Here is a 23,483-nt window from a genome sequence, read left to right as displayed (position 1 = left end):
AGCCAAACGGAGAACTAGCTAGCCACTCTTCAGTCTGCGACATGGATGACGCTGAGACTAGCGGTTAGCAAGGCGTCATGTTGTCTGCCAGGTAAGAATTAGTTTTTCATGTTAGCTGTTATGATAATAATATGTCTGTAGCTTGGTTAATATACAAGTCAGTTATGTAAATGGAACACTGATGAGCTTTAGCGTCAAAATAGGTACTTGTTAGCTTGCTTATACTAACTTTTTCTAGTGTTATAATGTACAGAAAAGGGAAATTAATATGTGTTCATGTTTCACATAAGGATTGTCAATAATGGGCATCTTTAGGAGATTCCAAGTAGAGTTTTAAATGCAAAAGAAAAGAAAGTGGGGTGGCTTTTTCAACAGGACAACACTGCGGTCCATAATGCCCGCCTCTGTACATTTTGGTACATTTCATAGCCATACATTTTCCCTCTACACCCCCATATAATTTAAACTTCTCACCTGTTTACGTGCGGTTATCATGTCCTTTCTCGTTTCCTTGAGCAAATACTTAAAGAAATACCTTTTTAAATGCATGATATCTATAATGCCCATGCATTCAATGACGACTTTAGGCTCAGGAAATGGTGCAGTATGTCATTACAACCAGAAGGTGGTGCCGTTTGTCCATTTTTCCAATATGTATTTATACTGGTACTGGTACTGGCTTTGAATGGTAAAATTCCTGTTTATCAATCAACCTGTTTCCTAATCCTATTTTTGAGTAACTCTGTCCCACGCATGTGACGTCACTGGGAACTATAATCCAAGATAAAAATGATAAAACTAGATAAAAATTTGTTTTTTCATCAAACAGTGAGTAGCTTTCGTGTTTGTCGTTGTTCCCATTAATTCTTTTATTTAAAAAAATATACATCAATCTGCGATAGTACATGACATTTGTGGATCTATGGAGAAGCCACAACGGCCAGCAATATGAATATCTGCAATGATTGTTGGCGGCGTCACGTACCTATGACGTCACAAGTCACTCTCAGCTAGCTGATGTCGCTGCAGCTGTCAACTGCTCAGATATTGTGAATAAAATCACTTGGTTGCAGAAGACAGGACTGTTGTCTGCCGTGTTGCTGGGGAAAGGTAGGAAGCCAAGATCATATATGTTGTTCTTGTTTTAAATCACACTCACCTGCTTCCATTTTATACCAGCAGCTTGCTAGCTTAGGCAGGTACATGTCACTGACTTCGGTGCCGAACAATTCATACTTAATATGACATGGTAAATGTTAATAATGTTAATATATAATAATATAATATATAATATAATATAATAAATATTTGGCTTTGTCATTCAGCTTCCATTCAGTTGAGTTGTTGTTGTTTTTCAATGGAAGCTCACGCTTTGACCTGATGATGACTTCATACCAGGGATGCCCAAAGTGCGGTCCCCGGGCCATTTTGTGGCTTTTTTGTTCATACAGTTAGCATCTTTAATGTACCAAATGTTACCAAGCCCCGAGATATCACAAAAAAACGTTACCCATTAAGATAATTGTACTTCCACTAGTCGGTGTTCACAGTAGGGATGTCTTTTTTTTTAATCCATCAATTTTTTTTCCATCCATATCCCCTCAGGAAATCCATAAAATGTATCAAAAAGGTCCCAGCATCCTTTAATTTTTGTTGAATTTAGATCAGTGTCTCAAATGTGTAAACTTAGGGGAAACATCATTAGTACTTCATGGAAAACTAACTACCCCAAATGATTTCTAACAAAACTGTTAGTCATTGAGCCTTGTGCTTGTATATATGTGTGTGTGTGTGTGTAGGATGCCGTCCCTATCGGAGCAGCTGCGGGAGGCACGCAGTCAGGCTGAGGTGTGTCTGTACTCGGGCAGCCGTGTGGTGGAGGTACGGGCCGGGGTGATGGCGATGGCTCATCTGCCTTTACCGCCCTGCTCCAAATATCACCACATTGCTGCAGAGACCATGGTGATGGAAAACAGCTTTGGCAGCAACAGGAAGGAGGTAAAAGACAAGACACATCCCATGTACACGGAACACGGTTTTAGTTATGGACAAGCTGTGGTTCGCACAGAAGTCCAACAACATCATGCCGCACGGGTTCTTGATAAATGTAATCCTACATTAACTCAATGACTTACAGGATGGTCAAGATACTACTCTAAACTATTCTACCTGCTTGCTACTGTCTCTTTACTTCTCTTCAGACACTTGCATCTCTGCAGTGCTTATCTACAGCATTGAATATCCTGGAAAAGTATGGCTGTAACCTTACAAATCCCAACAGACCCAAATATTGGAGAACCGTCAAACACAACAATCCGGTGTTTCGTGCCACCGTTGATGCTATTCAGGTGAGATAAAGACCAGGACTGGTAAGTTCCACAATGTTTGGCAACCTTTCATCCAAACGGTTTCTTCACTTCTAAATGTTTTAGATGTGGACTCTCCCTATTTATTTTTATTTCTTTTTACAATAGGGTTGGTGTTGCTGACTGTCCCATATAACAAGAATAAAGTCCTAACATTGCGGGAAAGTCAGAATTACAAGAACTTTTACAAGAAGAAAATTGGAATTGTTGGGGGGGGGGGGCCCCAGCAGAAATAAATTTGAACTGTGAAAAGATTTTTCAAGAGAATTTTATGAGAAAAAACTTATATAATATTATTATATTAATATTATGAGGAAAAATAATTTTCTTTTAGTAGCATGGAGTTGATATAATAAATAAATAATATTTTTTTAGTCATAATATTATGGGAAAAAATTGAGCTGTAATTTTTGGAAAATTAGGGGGGGTTATAATATGGGGGAAAAGTCCACATATTACGGGAATAAGAAAATGTTAACATTTATTGAATAAAAAAGTGATGCAAAGTCTGATATTCTGATGAATAAAAAAATTCCAAAAACTATTTGGAAAATAATCGGAAAATGGGGAAACAAAGTGCAAGAGTGAAGTTCATACAGTTGATATACTTTTCTAAGTTTTCTAACTTTTGTACACGAGTATCCATCACGGATAATGTACTTTTACTACTGTAATCGTATCGATATTATGTAAATCCAAAATGCCTTCAGCTGCATTCTTTACTTTGTGACATACAGTATGCTGCACCCTACAAAATACTGATGAGATAGCAGAACTAGAGAAAAAAACACCAATACATACATGATATCAAATGTCTAATCTCTGTCGGCGGTGAAATCCAACCATGGCAACCAATCCTTTGACTCTGCTTGATCTCTCCCTATTCCACCAGGGAGGACGGGCGGTGCTTTGTCTCTACGGTTACTCCAATCAGCAGCCAGATGGACTCAGCTTCCCCGATGATGTCACAGATCCTGATGTCGGCAGAGTTGCTGCAGTCACTCTGGAGGTGATGAGCCTCAGGATGGAGCTGGACATGCTCATCAAGGTGCGTCTCCTTCATCGCATCATTCTTTCCCACCTACAACTGCTAAAGAGTTATTTTTGCAATACTTGACCTAATTTAGTTATGTCAACATTATTAATGAATGTATGTATCCATAATACTATGATTGTGAATCATGATGAAACCCCTCGTGGTTTGCTTGCACCTGAACGCCTCATGGCGACAATGGAGTCGAGTTATTCATTGCCTTGTGGGCAACATAACACATAAGGAAGTTTCAATGTTTATTTTCTGTTTCATCTTTAAGATTTCACTTATATTAGAGTTCCAATTATTCCCCGGCACAGCTATGAAAATCTGTCACTGCCAAATGAGGCTTTATTGTTTTTTGTCTGTATTGTTGTATTTTGGATTCTATTAAGAACGGGTAGTGGTTCTTCTAGAGTTGGGACACCATGGAAAGATTCCAGTCAGATAATGGACACTTCTTGGATGAAAACAAGCAAACTGCTAGCAGTGCTCAGCTAGGCTTTTCTAAGAATGGTGCATTCAGGTGCATCACATAACGCCTCGGGCACAAGTTGCCACTGCATGCACGGACACTTAGGCACTTGGACACCTCGAAATTCAATCCCTTCAAAGGAAAGGATGCCAACATCAGGGTGGAATAAAAGATATGTAGGATCATAACTTACGTAATCAGTGCTCATGTCAAACTTTATACAAATGTCACCATGAAAAATACAAATTTTTCACATGAATTTTCATTTTTCATTTTGAATTTTCTCCTTATTATAGAATGAACCAATGAATTATGTCAACTGTCTCAAGTTCATTAAGATAAAAAGGCTTATTTTTTTTGAGTATGCAGGAGAAGGGGGTACAGGGCTTCAGTTGCCCCCCCCCCCTCGGCTGTACTTTGGACACCCCCGGTGTAGCATGACACTCAGTGATACCGGTGCACCGTAATTCATCAACCTCAAATTAACAGCAAGACGCCACACGATTTATTTATATGTTGATTATGCAATTTAAATGAAGACTACCAATTTCACCAAGGGGAGCTAATAATAACGTCTTATTTTGTTTGATTCCAGGAGACTCATCCCCATCCGGAATTCTATGAGAGAATCATTCCTACGCTGAGACACAAGGTGCCATCATTCCCACAGACGTGTCCCCCATCAGTGTAATACTCTCCATCCATCCATCCATCCATAAAAAAATAAAATCCAAAAATAAAATAAAATTAAAAAAAAAAAACTTAAACTATATTATGAAAGCAGGAAGTGAACAGTTACTGATTGTAAAAGTACCAGATGGAGAGAACAGCACACAAGCGTGAACACACAGCGTTTGTTTTGCTGCCCAAACTTGATTAATGGAACTTTAATTGTCAGACATTGATAATACAAGACTGTTGATAAAATATTATTGTTGAAATATTTTTGCAATTATTGTGTTTACACTGTTTAGATATAATACATGTAATAAACTGAACATTTTGTGGAAACAAAATGGTCTTTTGATTAAATAGTACGTGATAATAAGCTCAAGATTAAATAGTATGTGATAATAAGATCAAGGTCGAGGGCTGATACTGACACTCGGGGGCGTGATACCGGGCCTGATACCAGACAAACCATGTGATAACCTATAATGACTGCCCCTCACCATATTCTATGATTGTAGGAAGTGGGCCTGAACACGGATGCTGTGGTCAGCCGTTCATTCGTCAGCTGCACTAAACGCCATTCAGACAGTCAAACCAAGTCATTGGCGTTCCCGCTCCAGCATTGTTCCATGAAGGAAAGCAGCCACGCTCGCTCTCTCTCCAACCATCAGAGTCTCAAGCCCATTCAAGCTGTGCTGCCCCCCTTCAAGAATCACCCAGGTCAGCTCCATTGCACTCAATTCTTTCATCCAGTATGGAGGAGGAGTCCACTTGATGTGCTGAATCTCATCCTTCCAGCTTCTGTTTCAGCTGTTGCCGCTCCACCTTGGAATGGACCTATCAATGTTCTCATCCATCTCCTTTCATTCCAGAAAGTTGGCTAACTTTAACAGCAAATGTTTCAAATAAACATCTGTCATGCTGGAGTGGGTTCGATCATTTTTAGCACTGTGACGTTAATCAATGTCATGGTGTGTTATTTCTTTCAGAGAACTGTACCATCTGTGGAATATTTCGCGTTACTGTCCACTGCCTGACCTGCCTCCAAGGGCTGTGTGCAGAGTGCGACCGACTCTACCATTCCTACCCCGAGAGGTCCAAGCACCGTCGAACGGCTGTCACGTCCTCCGCCTCCTCCTCCTCCTCATCATCTTCCAAAGGTGGCAATAGTAAAAGGTTAGACTGGATACAGTGAGCACCGTGAAAAATTCATATAGTTTGCAAATATCTTCAAAGATGTGTTTTTTGCACGGTGGATGAGTGGTTAGCACGCGAATAATATTATTCAATTTGCTGGTGCTCTGCCTGCTTCTCTTTACTTAAACCAAGCGTATCCAAAGTGCAGCTCGAGTGTCATTTGCAACCCACAATTTTTTGTTTTCCAAGAACCAAATGAATCCTGGCCCATAGGTTGAGGGTCCGATGTAACAGGATAAAAAAAGGTTGTGAGAGCAAGGCTAGCAGTAGTGTGCATATGTTGACTTCCAGTGCTTAGCAAATGTATTAGTACTCAATCCCTCAAGGATTTGCCTTGTCTTTTTTTACCACCTAAAATACCTGATTTCCCGTGATGTGATGACACCTTTTGGAGGGTTTTCTATGTTTTACAGGTTGCTCATTAAGAGGATAACAGGAAAAAGAAGAGAATAATTCACTTTTGTTCATGACAGTAATCCCTCATATATATATCATGATAAGTCAATTTCCACAAATTGGGATTTCTTATTTATAATATTTATAATATTTTCATATTGAAGAGCATAAAAACCTGTTTATGACCTTCAAATAATTTTTTTAACATTATTAGAGCCCTCTAGACATGAAATAACACCCCTATAGTCACAATTACGTGTGCCGCCACTCAATTGAGACTCCAGTTCCTTTTCCAAATGTTTATTTCCATTTCAGCGAGCAGTTGATGTTTGCTAAATACAAGGATGAAGAGTCTTGAACCAGTCATGATGTGCTATATATATCACTATATTGACACTTACTATGGTACCCATTATGTCATTGGATGGTCATATCACCTTGTACTTCGGTACGAGGTACATTATTAAAAAAAAAAAAAACACCTTAAACTGTATTATGGAAAGCAGGAAGTGAACAAATGTAAGAGTTAGTGATTGTAAAAGTATCAGATAGAGGGGTTGGATTTAATAAGCTTTGCTTCTTCCTACTCCTTTTGGACATGTGGGACTGGGAACTGATTATGTGATGCATTCAATTGTAATCTGATGCATGTTCAAATGAAATAAAACCATTACCATTACCCTTTCAGCTCTTCCACCTGGCGTTGCCTTCACTGCACGAACGTCAACTCGTCCCAGGATGTGCTCTGTGAGGAATGTGAGTGCCCTCGCTGTGAATCACACGGCTCTGCAGCCGATGAATATCAGCCAGCGACCATCACAGGCATGTTCTATCTCTTGATCCTAATGATCCGAGTACTTCCGTTCTGCTGTCCTCTCGCATATTGGAGTCATGTTTGTAACCATACTGGACAGCCTACCCTCATGTTTACTACTGTGTGGGTTTGCCCAAAACACATACGTTTTCTTCATTCACTCAGTTATATGTTATACTCCCAGGCAATTCCTACTGTCTGTCAAACATTTGGAGCATTTCTTCACAATGATTCTAAAAGCCAACATCGTGAACCTTTTTCATTCTTTCATAGAGTGGCAGTGTAAGAGCTGCACTGTGGTCAATGCAGCAAGCAGTGTTCTTTGTGAGGTGTGTGAAAGGCCTCGTTTGGCAACACGACCTCCGGTGACCCCTTCACACCCACCAGTCACACCGCCCAGACCGCCTGCGCCTGTACTGGGCATGCCCGGAGACCCTGACAGCCAGGTGGGTTGGATTATTCTTGCTTCTAATGATGTCTTTCTCCTTCTACATGTTTGTAAGACTACAGATTGACTTTATTCTCATTTTGTTCCCAACCAAAAATAACTTTTTTTTTCATATAATATTGTGATTCCTAAAAATATAACTATTAAAATGATGCTATTATTTTGTGAAGATATACTCATCGAATTATGACGTTCTCACTAAATCTAAACTTTTTTCTCTTAATATTGTGACTTTTTTGGTGTAACATGATTGCTAATGTTTCCCCGGGCCACACTTTGGACACCCCTGACGTAGAAAAATTGACTACTTCAGAATGCGATCAGTCTTCTTCACTCTCTCGCCATCATGTGTCCCTGTAACCAACCAGTGGGTGTGTCAGTTCTGCACATACCTGAACTACTCACCTGCTACCGTGTGTGAGATGTGTGACTTGGCCCGCCCGGAGCCCGCACCCCTGCCAGCGAAACTCCGCCCTCCTTACCCAGTCAGACGCGTCCCTGCTCTGCCCGTCAAGCCCAAAGAGTCGGCCCAAGAAGACCTGAACTCCTGTAGGCAGAGGTGGCTGAAGGAGGAGGGGCTAAAGCTCATACAGCTGATTAGGGTACGTCTAAGTTGGATCTTCTTGCTCTTCTTGCTGTTTGTATTCTAGTATTTTCTGCTCTTAATGTCAGGATGGAGAGAAGAATGGCATCAGTCCAGAGGAGGTGTATACCTGCGTGAGGGTAGCTGGAGATAGAAGCATTCTCCCGTGTAGATGGATGAAGTCAGAGCTGCCTCTGCAATTGGACAAGATCATCACGTTGGCAGCAACGTTGTCTCATCAGTCTGTATGTGAGACGAGCTCACGTTCATCACTGTCTGGTGGATTTATTCCACAATGACTCGCAACCAATAGTTACATTTAATCATCTTTTCAACACAGAACATCTTGTTTGAAGGCCCCGCTGAAGCTTCAGGAAAAGTGACTGATTCCAAAAGCAGATGTGTGCTCCAACTGTCTAGAGCAGAAGCTAAACTCGCCTGGCTTACAGCAGGGGGCAATACTGAGCGAGCTGCTCGACAAGCTCTGCAAGACAGACTAGCCAAGGTCATGAGATGTTCACTTTTCCAGAAATCCCACTACCCCCACTTGCAAGGCTGCAGCTATTGTGATGTCTGTTTTGACCTGATTTCCCAGGTAGAGATGCTGTGCTCACTGGGCTTTAATGATGAGGCTCATTGTCATGAGGTCCTGAGTCAAAGCGCTGGAGATGTGAGAGGAGCACTGGCTCTGCTACAGCGCCCCATGTTGGAACCCTTTCATGAACGTATTTGGAGCGACAAACCTGAGCCTGCCGTCGACATACGTCACCCTGACAAACAGGTTGGAAAGCTCCTTAACATCCAAACACTTTATTCTTTAGACCAATCACAGGGCACATATAGACAAACAACCATTCACACTCACATTCATACCTATGAACAATTTGGAGTCGCTAATTAACCTAGCATGTTTTTTTGGAATGTGGGAGGAAACTGGAGTACCCGGAGAAAACCCACGCATGCACGGGGAGAACATGCAAACTCCAGACAGAGATGGCCGAGGGTGGTACTTACATCCAATAAATAAATACTTTTAAGCAAATGCTAGCATAATGCTAATTTACATTGGAAATGAGCGATATGCGTAGCGATTTCCAACACCTCCAAATACGACATTATGTCATTTAAATGTACATTCCAATTAAGGGTTGGGCTAAATGGATCTTAGCATATAACATGCTATTTTTGGGATGTACCACAATATAATGATATAAAAGAATATGAAATTAACATTCAGCGGAATCGTGCATAAAAAACACAAACCTTAAAACTACAAACATTATAGCGAAATACACTTAGCACATTTATTTATTCGTAACAAAGTGGCTAACACACATTGCTAAAAAATCCTCTAAAAAGTGTAATACCTGTGCTTGTGATTGAGGAAGATGTAGTCACCCATGCCATTCCAACTGCATATGGAGAAATGTTTATGCAGACGCTCTTATTTTGAATGACGACCACAGAAGTGTGTTCTGTGTGTGTTGAGAATGTGGATTTATGCCTAAGACGAGTCGCATTCCAAAATAAACGTTCTTCTTGTATTTTTTCATTCAGAACCTGCACATCGTCATCGTCACCTTAAATTAAAGGAGAACTGCACTTTTTTTACATTTTGCCCGTCGTCCACAATCGTTATGTGCAGCATGAACAAATGCACGTTCCCTTTTTCTGTGCATTTTAACAAGAAAAACCTACTTAATATGAGCTAGCCATTGGGACACACCTATTTCAACTACAAAGCCCTTTAAAAAAATAACCTTGAACATTTTTTTGTACATGCTGAACATACAAGAACAAGAAGTACATTGCTCATAACGTGTAATACTAACAATATGGTGCCATATTTTGATGATTTAAAACCTGACAGAATTCAGGACACATTCTTTATATGGAATCACAGGGGTTTGGTCTTTGTAGAAATTGAAATTGCTAGCTATCCACACGGGCGAGTGGCCCGTCGTGTTCATTCGCCAGATAAATAGTTTTTCGTGTTACAATGCTACAATAACAATATCGCTATAGCTTGGCTAATGTACAAATAATGTAAATGGAACACTGTTTTGAGGTTTTTTTTTTTTTTTTTTAGAGGACTTTAGTGTCAAAATAGGCACCTCCCATGATGTCCATTGTTAGCTATCTCATACTACTTCACAGAAAAAGGAAGGAAACAATGAGCGTTGGGAAAATTGATAGCGTTTTTTTCAGTTAGAGTCAGTCAGACTCTCTGAATGAATTAATGGTGCTAACCAAGGTTCCACTGTAAATATAAAGCTATCTTTGTACCATTTAGAGCAGAAGCATGGCTTTGGGCTCTTTGAAAGCAAGTAAGCTTTGTGGCCCGACAAGTAAGTGATTGGTCCCACTCAACTTGTACAGTTTGTATCCGGGGCGGGCATGCCCATATAAAGAAGTCAGGCTCAAAGTCTATGAAATTGAGCGTTCAGAAGCAATCCAAAACTTCTTTCAGGGCTCGCTTCCAAATGCTCAAACCTCATTATCTGAAACTTTGGCATGTTTTAACACCAGAATCCAACATTTTAACTACATTTACAGGTCAAAAAACTGTTCTTCCACTTTCAGCGTACATGTCGGAGGTTACTAGCAGTTTACGATCTTCCAAGCTGGGGCCGCTGTGAACTGGCACTATCTCTGCTTCTGGAACACAATGCCCCTTACTCCTTGGATGATGTAGTACAGGCCGTACGGGAGTCTCATGACAGGGAGTTCATCAAAAGAGTCCTGGCCAAAGAATGCCCCATCTGCCTCTCTGTCTTCCCCCACAGCAAGGTAAAGCTTGTTTGTTCATGTGTCCATTCGTCTGCGGATTCATCACGGATAACTAGATATCATAGTTTTCTAAATAGATCATCTCTGTTCTCTTTTCAGATGCAGTCCCTGACATCTTGCCAGTGTTCTGTGTGTTGTGGTTGTTTCCAACAGCACTTTACCATCGCTGTAAGGGACAAACATATCAGAGACATGGTATGTCCAGTCTGCTGGGAGCCTGACATCAATGACCCTGAACACCTCAACAGCTACTTCTCCACCCTGGACATCCAGGTCGGAAATATTTATTGATCCGGAGGATGACCAGAATTCGCCTTATTTCTCCTAAAAAGTTGGAAAAGCATAATAGGTCCCCTTTAATTGTTTTTTTCCAGGGTGGAATATTCGTATTTACATATATATTACGTACGTATATAATATATTATATATATATATATGCACATATTCAAGGATTTTTACAAATAAGAAGTGCACAATTTTGAATTTATTTGGGATTTTCTCTCCTAATCAGCATCATCATAATTATACATACATATATACATATGTACATATATACGTACATATTTATATATACATAAATTAATCTACAGCATTAGTGTTGAACGTTCTAGAAGGTCTTAACTTAACTTAAGGTCCTTTAACTTGAGCAGGCCCAGCCATATTAGCTTCTTGTTCGTAGGCCTGTCACGATAATGGATATATTGATGTATTGATTTATCAATATAACAAAAAATCAGGATGTGGATGTGCAGCACAGCCTTCCTCCCGACAGTCAACACTTACTGAGGCTTTTGATCTGCAGAGTAAATATGAAACGAAATGGTGCAAAATGCTGCATGTTCAATCTCGCACGCTCTGGTTCAGCTTGTAATGTACAAGAATGCTCAAATATGACCCCCATGGTAGTTTAACAATACACAACACAACTGTATGTGTAGGTTGTATTTTTCTTAACAGAGGCAAGCTATATTGTGTAGCATTGGTGGGAGTACTTCCTGTTTCCCAGAGTGTTTTGCAATACAGTTTTTGTAAAAAAAAAAAAAGACTGGAAAACACATGGTTAGAGCTCACATAGTAGTTGGTTAATATTCTGCATTATACGTTGGTAGTGTATTGTCTGTTTTTATCCACCTATTACTGTGTTTGTGTAGTTCTTTCGACACCAGGAGTAGGATTTGTGTGTGATGTGGTGACGCTCCACGTAGCTAATATGGTATGCCTCACACAGGTACAATACACCTGCGTGCCATTGAGTGGCTCAAATGTGACTTGACACAATGATCTTTGAATGATAATAACTGTTTTTTTTTGTCTTTTTGAGAATATAAAGCATTTTTCTTGATAGCAGTCATTGGCTCAACCAGTAGTCCAAACAATGGGAAACTCCAAGAAAGTCAAGAGAAATGTAGATTTATCCAAAACCAGATGCCGACCAAGAAAGAAGCCACCACTGAAATTCAGCTAGATTCAGCTAAAATGTGAAATCCGGTTTGGCCGTTTGTGTGTGCGTGTGTGTTATAGGAGGTGATTTCATTGAAACACTGATATTTTCTAATTGACTGCCAATGATTGTACATCTAAATGTTTCAGCTGAGGGAATGTCTGGAGCCAGAAGTTTATGAGCTCTTCCATAAGAAGCTGACAGAGCAGGCTCTTATCAAGGACCCCAAGTTCCTGTGGTGCTGCCATGTAAGTTCTTAAGGAATAGTTTAGCACGTTAGTCATCAAAACTCAATGGATTCTGGATTTGTTGTTTACAGTGTTCGTATGGGTTCATCTATGATGGAGACCAACTTAAAGTCACCTGTTTTCAGTGTCGCAACAGTTTCTGTGCCCAGTGTAAAAAGCCTGTAAGTATTATACATCAGCAGTTTCAGTTTGTAACGAGTCACCTGCTATATAATATATTTACCTGGAATGGCCGGTCCCAACAACCAGTCATTTAGAAAGGAACATCTTGAAAATTATTTGCATACTCCGTATCAATGTTTACATGTCACACATCACAGTATTTTCACCACCCCATACCATGTTCATACACAGTATAATCATATTTGAACCAGTCTATATGTACCACTATACTGTATATCATGTCTGCATGTGTGTGTGCAGTGGGAATCTCAGCATGCAGGTTTATCCTGTGAACAATACCAGTCCTGGAAGAGAGAGAACGATCCAGAGTATCAGAAACAGGGCCTGGCTGGCTACTTACGAGACAATGGCATTAGTGAGTGTGACACACACACACACGCACTTTGTTGCAATACCATGTACATATCTTTGCAGTTGGCCATCATTCACGCTAACCTTTAGTAGAAGCTACCTCACTTACATTTGGTCTAAAGAACAAGAAGCTCATGTTAATTAATTCAACTTTTAGTTTCAATATAGTAGGGATGTCCTGATTAGGTTTTTTTGCCCCCAAGTCATTTGATTTAGATTTTGGCTTGCACGAAACTAAAAGATGTCAAGCTTTTTTTTTATATAAAAGGCCCGTCTCTCTCTTAAATATTGTTCACATAAATCTGTTGAAATCTATGTTAGCATTGATAATTCATTCACCTCACATCAAGATGCTGACCAGCATGGTTCTGGCACAGGCATGCCGTAGTCTGGCCTGGTGGTAGTGTGATGGTGTGGGGCTGTTTTGCTCCTTCAGGACTTGCTGTGATAACCGGAACTATGGATTCTGCTGTCTTGATTATATCGGACAACAAAATGAATATTATGTATTTCTACTGATGTTTACAGCGATTATTTGCCACCCACAAATTCCTTTCTCCGAGAAAGAAAAATCATGAAGGACGTGTCAATTTTATTGTCCATGTCTGCCCCGGGAACATTGTAAAAATATGATTGAACAAGAAAACCAAAAACAGCAAAAAAAAAAAAAAAAAAAGGGCCGGGGGAGCAGAAGAAGACAAAATTAATGGAAAAAAAATTTATCATATGAGCAACAAAAAAAAGTTGCAATTTTGGGGAAATTGGCTTAGATAAAATATTACACTATTCATTCATTCATTCATTTTCTACCGCTTTTTCCTCACGAGGGTCGCGGGGGGTGCTGGAGCCTATCCCAGCTGTCTTTGGGCGAGAGGCGGGGTACACCCTGGACTGGTCGCCAGCCAATCACAGGGCACATATAGACAAACAACCATTCACACTCACATTCATACCTATGGACAATTTGGAGTGGCCAATTAACCTAGCATGTTTTTGGAATGTGGGAGGAAACCGGAGTACCCGGAGAAAACCCACGCATAGGGAGAACATGCAAACTCCACACAGAGATGGCCAATGGTGGAATTGAACCCTGGTCTCCTAGCTGTGAGGTCTGCGCGCTAACCACTAGACCGCCGTGCCGCCCAATATTACACTAATATGGTCTAAATATTATGTGAATAAATTATAATATTAAATAAAAAAAATCATTAAATATTCATAAAAAAGAAGAAAGTTACAGTGAAAAATGAGCAAAATGTGTAATGCAATAAGAAAAATGTCATCCTAATAATGTGCTAAGTCACTGATAACACAGCTGAGATGCAGGCTGTTTTTTCTCTTTAAATATAAAAAAGTATCCTTGCATATCCATACAGGTTGGTCAAACGTTTGGACACCCCTGTCCTAAATGTTTCCTGCTAATGTCCCCCTCCCTGTTTCCACTCCTTCTCTTCCAGCCTGTCCTAACTGTCGCTTCCAGTATGCGCTGTCCAAAGGGGGCTGCATGCACTTCTGCTGCTCTCAGTGTCGCTACCAGTTCTGCAGTGGTTGCAACAACCCTTTTCACACGGTATGCTAACCTCCCCACTCACTTGATCACCATAGAATATTCATTCATTCATTTTCTACCACTTAGAAAATGTGGCGAGGGTGGCGAGGGTGCTGGAGCCTACACCAGCTGTTTTCGGGCGAGAGGCAGGGTACACCCTGGACTGGTGTCCAGCCAATCACAGGGCACATATAGACAAACAACCATTCACACTCACATTCATACATTCAATTTGTGGCCAATTAACCTACATTTTGGAATGTGGCAGGAAACCGGAGTACCCGGAGAAAACCCACGCATGCACGGGGAGAACATGCAAACTCCACACAGAGATGGCAGAGGGTGGAATTGAACTCGGGTCTCCTAGCTGTGAGGCCTGCTCGCCAACCACTTCTTCCCAGCATAATACAGCTCCATTCTGTACTGCTGTACCACTAACACTGTACTACCACCAATATACTATGTGTTACCGCATATGATTAGAGATTATTTTAGACCTCTAGTTGCATATTTTAGCAATCATACCTCATGGAGATGAAAAGATAACTGTGTTATGTAGTTTGAAGTAATGGGTTTCCCTAAATTTTGTTAATAAAGCTATTCGGATTTCCTGCCTTTCCACCAGACTTGTGCTGTGGATGAGTGCACCGTATCCGGACTACATGCCCATCACCCCAGAGACTGTCTCTTCTATTTGAGAGACTGGGAGCCTTCCAGACTCCAAGCTTTACTGGAGGTACCTGATTTCTAGTATTTTCCATGTTTGTCGGTGGGAGGGATAACATCTGGTAGAAAGGAGTATCATCGTGGTAATACCTCCATCAAGTATGTAATCATTCTATCCAGAGTGCTTGAGTGCTTGAAAATGGCTCCTCTTTTCTCTGCAAATGACAGAACAACGGAGTGGCCTTCAATACCGATCCTCCTCCTGGAACACAGACAGGTATGACATCACAGCGGTGCTTTGTTTACATACCATGCGGGTCCCAGGCGGGGCCGAACTTGTTTTCCATCCAGCGCCGCATACTGAAAAGTGAAAGGCTGGGGGGCCACCTTGACATTTGACATTGTATACCAAGCCATATAGATACACTAAGATGTGATATACGTATATATGTATTTCAATATCAGAACAGCTCAGCTCTGAGTATCAACTTTTTATCCTTCATTAGACTCTTTTTTTCATATTGCCATAATATTTTTACTTTCCCAACATAATTTTCCCAACATTCATTCATTCGTTTTCTACCGCTTATCCGCACAAGGGTTGCGGTGGTGCTGGAGCCTATCCCAGCTGTGTTCGGGCGAGACTGGTGGCCAGCCAATCACAGGGCACATATAGACAAACAACCATTCACACTCACATTCATACCTATGGACAATTTGGAGTGACCAATTAACCTAGCATGTTTTTGGGAATGTGGGAGGAAACCGGAGTGTCCGGAGAAAATATGCAAACTCCACACAGAGATGGCCAAGTGTGGAATCGAAATCGGGTCTCCTAGCTGTGTGGCCTGGGTGCTAATTTATAATATAACATATTTAATAATTGTGATTTTAGGAATAAAGGGTTTGTATGTTCTCTATAAAAGGCAATATAGATTATCTTGATGGATCTAGTCCAGGGTGAACCCCGCCTCTGGCCTAAAGACAGCTGGGATAGGCTCCAGCATAGCCCTGCTACCCTAATGAGGATAAGCAGCATAGAAAATGGATGGATTATCCGAAATAGTAGAACTGTACTTTTATATCCCCATATCTCCACACAATACGTTAGGTATGGTAATACAAGAGCGCAATAGCAAGTATTTATCCAGGATTGAGATACTTGCTGGCAGCACCATGTAACTACACCCCATCATACTTGATGGGAGGTGTGAGATACTGCACATACAGGCTCCAATAGCAGTCCAGCACTATTGACTTCTCATTTATGATCATGATTGACGATAGCTGGCAGCTACTTTTGTCGGGTTTAGTCACTTAGTGTATACAGACATGAGCACTGCATTGTTTATTGTTTTATGGTAGACACAGAATGTAAAAATACCATTTCATGGATGTTCACTGAGTGAAATAAGTATTTGATCCCTGCCATCCAGCATGCATTGGGACCCCCACAGACCAAGTCGTGTTGTGAATTGATGCTGAATGTCACATTTAGTGTGAAAGATCTTGAATTAAAGGTGAAAGTCTCCACGTCGGTCACATCTTCATTATTTGGTTTCATCGTAAAGCCATCGATAGAACTACAGTGTGCCGTTGTCCAAATACTTCTGATACTAAATACTTAATCGGCATCATACTTGCAGTGGCCACATGGTTTCTCACCTCTGGTCCCTATCTCTCCAAGGGCTTTGTGGGGTGATCGAGCAGAAGGATGACGGAGGCCAGCAACCTGACTCGGCTTGCGGTGCACAGACCCAACCAGGACACGCTGGACTTTGCGAGTATGAAACCTTCACTTCAATCAGTGTCATTGTTGTGCTCACAGAAGCCATGTTTTGTGTCCTCTCAACCCCTCAGTGCAGGCGCTTTGTCATGATGGACAGTTTAATCCAGGAAGTAGTCACAGCACTTCACAGCAGTGAATATTTCTGGACAAAACAGCACGCCAAAGGTGCCCTGAAAGATAGTTTATATGGCTTGCCATCCCATATCAACATTTTAGAAGTGAAAATTCCGCCAGAATTCCCTCCCCTCAGTAAGCATCCAATCACTGTTAGTATGCACATGAGCCAAACCACAGCAGCGACTTTGTGGAAAAACAGAGAAGGTGACCCATTAGATGACTAATAATTAATAACAACTAAAAAAGATTAATATAACATAGGTTGTTAATATCTGGCTGTAGGATCTTTTCATTTAGTATTAATTTTTGATCAAGGATACCATCAAAGGTTCTCTTATTTGGCAATGTAGAGCAGGAACGCTGGTGGAAAACAAGTAAAATACATGGATTAGCCTGCTGCTGTGTTTAATGTAATTGTCAGGAACAGATGATGTGTCCCACCAGGGGGCGTATGTGTTGAATGACGCATGGAGGCCTCTGATGGCTGTCCAGTCCGGCGCATTGAAAGGCAATGAGAGACGTTGATGGGTGTTCCAGTGATAAGGGAGCTGAGTGTGGGGGCAGACAGGAAGTGACGTTGAGGAATTACAGTAACATTACTCTTATCTTTCCTCCCCCATTGCAAAAACATGCTAGCTTCATTGGCGACTCCAAATTGTCCATAGGTTGTCCAATAGGTTGTTTGTCTATATGTGCCCTGGGATTGGCTGGCCACCAGTCCAGGGTGTACCCCGCCTCTCGCCCAAAGACAGCTGGGATAGGCTCCAGCACGCCAGCGACCCCTTGTGAGGATAAGTGGTAGAAAATGAATGAATGAATTACTGATATCTAGTGACCAGTGTAAAATATTACATATCACCACAACACTTTTGAATGCTGTTGAATGCTGTAGATTGTAATTTTGACATTTTTATGCTTAAAATGCATTTTTTTACTAATAATTGGCCAAATTCAACCACAAAAGAACACTATTTATTCATTAATATATTTTGGATAAACTGTTACTGAGTGAAGTTGCAAAATTCAAAGCACAAAGTGGCGAGTGATTATTATTCAGGTAAAATGAACTACATACACGCAGCACTTTTTCAAAAAATACCACCATTTCTACAAGACTACAGTATAGATTTCTGACTTTTTCAGCAGTCCTTAAACACGCTATAGTAACTGTGAGAAGCCAACGTGAATGAGACTGATTTGTCCTGTTCTACTGTATATGGCCACTGTACGCTATCCAGGAAGCATTACAGAGAATACCTGGTCAGCTTGATCAACAGCTACTCCATCGATCCAGCACACTTGTACAGCTCCAATGAACTGCTGCTGGCCTGCAGGAGGTACAAGGTAGACGACGCCCGCAAGGATGGAGAGGATGGATTCATTTACTACAGCCGACTCCTCGAGGTAACTGGATGGATGAGTGTTGATGATGGATCCAAAAATGATTCATATCGCTTCACCTTTTCACATTTTATCATATAGCTTTATTCCAAAATGGATTCAATTGTTCTCCTCAAACGTCTACACACAATACCTGATACTGAGTGTGATTTCTGAAAAGGTATTAAGAGTGTTTTTACTTGTTTAGTGGACCTAGTATGGGACCTATTATGCTCATTTTCCGCTCCATAACCAGAACAGAAAGCTTCTAGATCTTCCAGAATCTGCACCTATTCAGCTGTATTTCTTTGTAGTTCGTGCTCCCTGTGAAAACGGTTTGTTTTAATGTATTCCACCCACGGCCTCCAGGCACGCCCACTCCGCTGTGGTTGGTCACACTCCCAAGTGCTTAGAAGGACTTCCGGTTTGTGCCACTAGCTTGCGAGCCCAACTTTATAGGAGTTGATGAATGGCTTTGAACATAACGCCATATGTGTTGGATCCTGAATCCAATCTGAGGTAGAGACTGGACAGTCCCAAATTACCAGTGTGTAGAAAACTCGAGTAGAGCCACTAATTATGGTGGGAACGGGTATTAGCAACCCCGCTCCCTGTATGCACACTCTATAATGCTACACAGACAAGCGCTCCAGCCACGCCCATATAAGGAAGTCCACTCTTCTGTCACATCACAAAGGTGCTATCTCCTCCTTCCAATAGGTAATAGTTCCCCTTTAATACAGTTCAAAATGTTTTTTACGTTGTCATTATGGGGTGTTGTGTGTGCAACTTTTAGGGAAAATAGAATGACATTTATTTTATGTCTGTAAGGCTGTAGCATAAAGAAATGTAGAAAAGTGAAGCACTGTGAATGCTTCACGGAAGCACTGTTAGCGGTATGTGTTCCTCCACTAACACCTTTCTGTGACTTATCTGCAGAAACTGATGGATGAAGTTCCCTTGGGTGACAAGGTCCCTCGCAAGAAATAGCTCCATTACAGTAGAAATGGCTCATGGAGGCAACGCTGGCAAAATATACAACCCTTGTTGCTACAGTCGAGGAACAAAAGGCAACCTGCTGGTGGGTCATTCTTCAATGAATACATTTCTTAAAGTGCAAGGATGCAGATAAGTTAACAGTAAATAAGTACACATCTCCTTATCTCTTTAATAGTAGTAGAACAGATGAATCCCACTTGAAACCATTATGAGCAATGAAGGGTTGTGTTCACTGACATCATGTGATTTAAGGTAAATGTCATTTTTTCAGTGTCATTTCCAGTATACTTAAATGTAGCAAATTGTATATCAGAAACAGGAAGTGAAAAACGGTCAGCAACAAGGAACATTCCCAGTGCTAATATGTGAGTCTACTACAGTGAAGAAAATAAGTATTTGAACACCCTGCTATTTTGCTATTTCTCCCACTTAGAAATCATGGAGGGGTCTGAAATTTTCATCGTAGGTGCATGTCCACTGTGAGAGAGAGAAACTAAAAAGAAAAATCCAGAAATCACAATGCATGATTTTTTAACAATTTATTTGTGTGATACAGCTGCAAATAAGTATTTGAACACCTGTGTATCATCTAGAATTCTGACCCTGAAAGACCTGTTAGTCTGCCCATTAGAAGTCCACCTGCACTCCATGTATCATCCTGAATCAGATGCACCTGTTTGAGGTCGTTAGCTGCATAAAGACACCTGTCCACCCCATACAATCAGTAAGACTTTAACTTGTAACATGGCGAAGACCAAAGAGCTGTCCAAAGACACCAGAGACAAAATTGTACACCTCCACAAGGCTGGAAAGGGCTACGGAGCAATTACCAAGCAGCTTGGTGAAAAAAGGTCCACTGTTGGAGCTATCATTAGAAAATGGAAGAAGCTAAACATGACGGTCAATCTCAATCGGAGTGGAGCCCCATGCAAGATATCACCTCGTGGGGTCTCAATGATTCTAAGAAAGGTGAGGAATCAGCCCAGAACTACACGACAGGACTTGGTCAATGACCTGAAAAGAGCTGGGACCACCGTTTCCAAGGTTACTGTAGGTAATACACTAAGACGTCATGATGTGAAATCATGCATGGCACGAAAGGTTCCCCTGCTTAAACCAGCACATGTCAAGGCCCGTCTTAAGTTTGCATATGACCATTTGGATGATACAGAGGAGTCATGGGAGAAAGTTTTATGGTCAGATGAGACCAAAATAGAACTTTTTGGTCATAATTCCAATAAGCGTGTTTGGAGGAAGAAGAATGAAGAGTACAATCCGAAGAACACCATCCCTACTGTGAAGCATGGGGGTGGTAGCATCATGCTTTGGGGGTGTTTTTCTGCACATGGGACAGGACGAGTGCACTGCATTAAAGAGAGGATGACTGGGGCCGTGTATTGTGAGATTTTGGGGAACAACCTCCTTCCCTCTGTCAGAGCATTGAAGATGGGTCGTGGCTGGGTCTTCCAACACGACAACGACCCGAAGCACACAGCCAGGAAAACCAAGGAGTGGCTCCGTAAGAAGCATATCAAGGTTCTAGCATGGCCCAGCCAGTCTCCAGACCTGAACCCAATCGAAAATCTTTGGAGGGAGCTCAAACTCCGTGTTTCTCAGCGACAGCCCAGAAACCTGACTGATCTAGAGAAGATCTGTGTGGAGGAGTGGGCCAAGATCCCTCCTGCAGTGTGTGCAAACCTGGTGAAAAACTACAGGAAACGTTTGACCTCTGTAATAGCAAACAAAGGCTACTGTACCAAATATTAACATTCATTTTCTCAGGTGTTCAAATACTTATTAGCAGCTGTATCACACAAATAAATTGTTAAAAAATCATGCATTGTGATTTCTGGATTTTTCTTTTTAGTTTATCTCTCTCACAGTGGACATGCACCTACGATGAAAATTTCAGACCCCTCCATGATTTCTAAGTGGGAGAAATAGCAAAATAGCAGGGTGTTCAAATACTTATTTTCTTCACTGTATATTACCGTATTTTCTGGACTATAAGTCGCCCTGTAGTATAAGTCGCACAAGGCCAAAAATGCATAATTAGGTTGAAAAAAAACATACATAAGTCGCACTGGAGTATAAGTGGCATTTTTTGCAGCTAATTTATTTTCCAAACTACTTGCCCAAAACAGACATTACGTCCTCTTGGAAGGCAAGTTCTAACAATAAAAGAATAGAGAACAGGCTGAATAGGTGTAAGATATGCTAACACAATGGTTAATCAGCTACATAAAAAATAAACATGAACAGAAAAGGTGTCCAGTGTTTATGTAACATAAACACTTTTTTCATTGATAAGTCGCTCTGGAGTATAAGTCGCAGGAACAGCCAACCTATGAACAAAAGTGCGACTTATAGTCCGGAAAATACGGTATGTCTCTTGGGTAAGACGAGTGCAAAAGTGACTATGGGGTGTTTCGTCATGTCCAGGGATGTCTAATAATGTCAGAAACTGTATTCAGAAGGTCTTAATCAGGTTTTCTGAACTATTAAGTACAAAAATAATTTAATATGACTGATGGTCATGTCTTGAACTCATAACCAAGCTTGCAGTTTGTAGTTCCGTTCTTCTTTTTAGCACTGTTGCTATCCAAACACCAGACGTTTACCGACTATACGCCATAAACACCTGACTAAATGTGGGAAATGGATATGTTTCTGAATGAAGATGTGATAAGGAATGCAGGTACTGTTGCAGCCCTACTTCTTACTACGATAAGCTTATGATTACCCTAATACAGTACAATGGTAGGGGAGCACTAATAAGGTACTACAGGATGAAGTAGCAGACATAGTGAGCAGCAAAGCCTTGGTAGTGATCTTTTTAATGCCATGGTCACAATATGATTTGGTGCACGCTGCCTCGAGCAATTTGTTGTTGAAATGTGAAAGAAGATATTGTACTATTGCATGCAGGTGCATGTTTATCTCTGTGCATATTTGATGAGAATGGATTTACAGACATACTATAGTAATTCATTGCTGATTTATGGCTCACGTTAATTGGCATTTTTGGCCTCCTAACCTTCCGGATACTCTTACAGCAGTTAGCATTTTTCATACAGGGACTCTTTGTTGGGACCGGATATGAAATGGTTGTTTCTTTTACGGTGTTATTTCATGTTGGATTGAAAATCATCTCGTCTTTATTAAAGGTTTATATAAAAAATTGCAAATGACATTCATTTAGCTCAAATCAACGTGTGATTGATTTATTCCACCACATCAATGTTGCACTCGCAGTTATTCATCATACTTGAGCATAGAAAAAAACTATAAGCTATTCAGAAATATGCAAACAAATATTTTCAGAGTGAATAACAAAGAATACTAAAATCCACTATTAGACAAGAACAAAAATAACATGACAGCAACACGGTTTGTTTGTTTTTCAGCTTTTTCCTGATCCGCATACTGATTTTTGGCTTGAGCCCTTTACATACCAGATGCCCTTCCTGACGAATACCCATGGTGCTTACTAGTGGAGATTTGAACACGAGGCGTCCGCTCCAGAGTCCAGAACACTAACCACTACGCCAAGGCGGGCTCCAACATGGTACATCCTAAATGGTCTTATTAAAAATGGTACTAATAAAGCAGATTACCCTCATTATTTTACAGATGGAAAGGCCAAAAATGCCAAATATGATAAATATTGGACCAAAATTCTAGACAGGAATCCCAATTCCATGTTCCTCACTGACGGGACAAAAAAGTAAATCATTCATATTGATATGTCAACATCATGATAAAAGTTACTGAGATTGTAGAACCAGTGATAAGTCAAGAAAAGTCAAAATATTAAGACATATTTCGTAAAAGTTTATATGAAAAACTATTTTAAAACAGTTGTAATATTCTGGGAATAAAGCCATGTTATTATGAAAATAAAATTCAGAGGAAGGTTGAACTAAACAGCAAAAAGAGGGTTGGCAAAAGGCCGACTTGAACTAATATTGAGTCCCATTGCTAAG

At 40.8% G+C, this 23,483-nt stretch overlaps 1 protein-coding gene across 7 annotated transcripts; it reads left to right on the top strand.

The window, feature by feature from the left end:
* The first annotated feature begins 981 nt into the window (after positions 1–981).
* Positions 982–23,462, top strand: rnf31 (ring finger protein 31). 7 transcript variants are annotated; one of them, XR_013629472.1, is made up of 25 exons: positions 982–1,110; positions 1,800–1,998; positions 2,202–2,348; positions 3,259–3,414; positions 4,470–4,526; positions 5,065–5,266; positions 5,536–5,722; positions 6,828–6,961; positions 7,227–7,399; positions 7,770–8,003; positions 8,074–8,229; positions 8,325–8,765; positions 10,568–10,774; positions 10,874–11,047; positions 12,365–12,463; positions 12,535–12,624; positions 12,887–13,001; positions 14,455–14,567; positions 15,172–15,282; positions 15,441–15,489; positions 16,900–16,996; positions 18,357–18,522; positions 19,438–19,579; positions 19,673–19,749; positions 22,905–23,462. XR_013629472.1 is itself a non-coding variant. In XM_058074260.2 (24 exons), the coding sequence occupies exons 2-24, from the start codon at positions 1,801–1,803 to the stop codon at positions 19,486–19,488; spliced, it is 3,267 nt and encodes a 1,088-aa protein (XP_057930243.2). In that variant the 5' UTR covers positions 982–1,110; position 1,800; the 3' UTR covers positions 19,489–19,612. The 7 variants fall into 7 exon arrangements, 4 of the variants coding, with proteins under 4 accessions (XP_057930243.2, XP_078650917.1, XP_078650918.1 ...); XR_013629473.1 differs by lacking the exon at positions 19,673–19,749 and having other exon boundaries at positions 22,905–23,459; XR_013629471.1 differs by lacking the exon at positions 22,905–23,462 and having other exon boundaries at positions 19,673–19,868.
* The last annotated feature ends 21 nt before the right edge of the window (positions 23,463–23,483 follow it).

Source organism: Doryrhamphus excisus, linkage group LG11, assembly GCF_037039965.1.
Source record: "Doryrhamphus excisus strain RoL-2023G ecotype Guam linkage group LG11, RoL_Dexc_Guam_v1.1, whole genome shotgun sequence".
In the NCBI taxonomy this organism is placed as follows: domain Eukaryota; kingdom Metazoa; phylum Chordata; class Actinopteri; order Syngnathiformes; family Syngnathidae; genus Doryrhamphus; species Doryrhamphus excisus.
The sequence above is the reverse complement of the archived record's forward strand: the minus strand, read 5'-3'. Positions and strand labels throughout refer to the sequence as shown.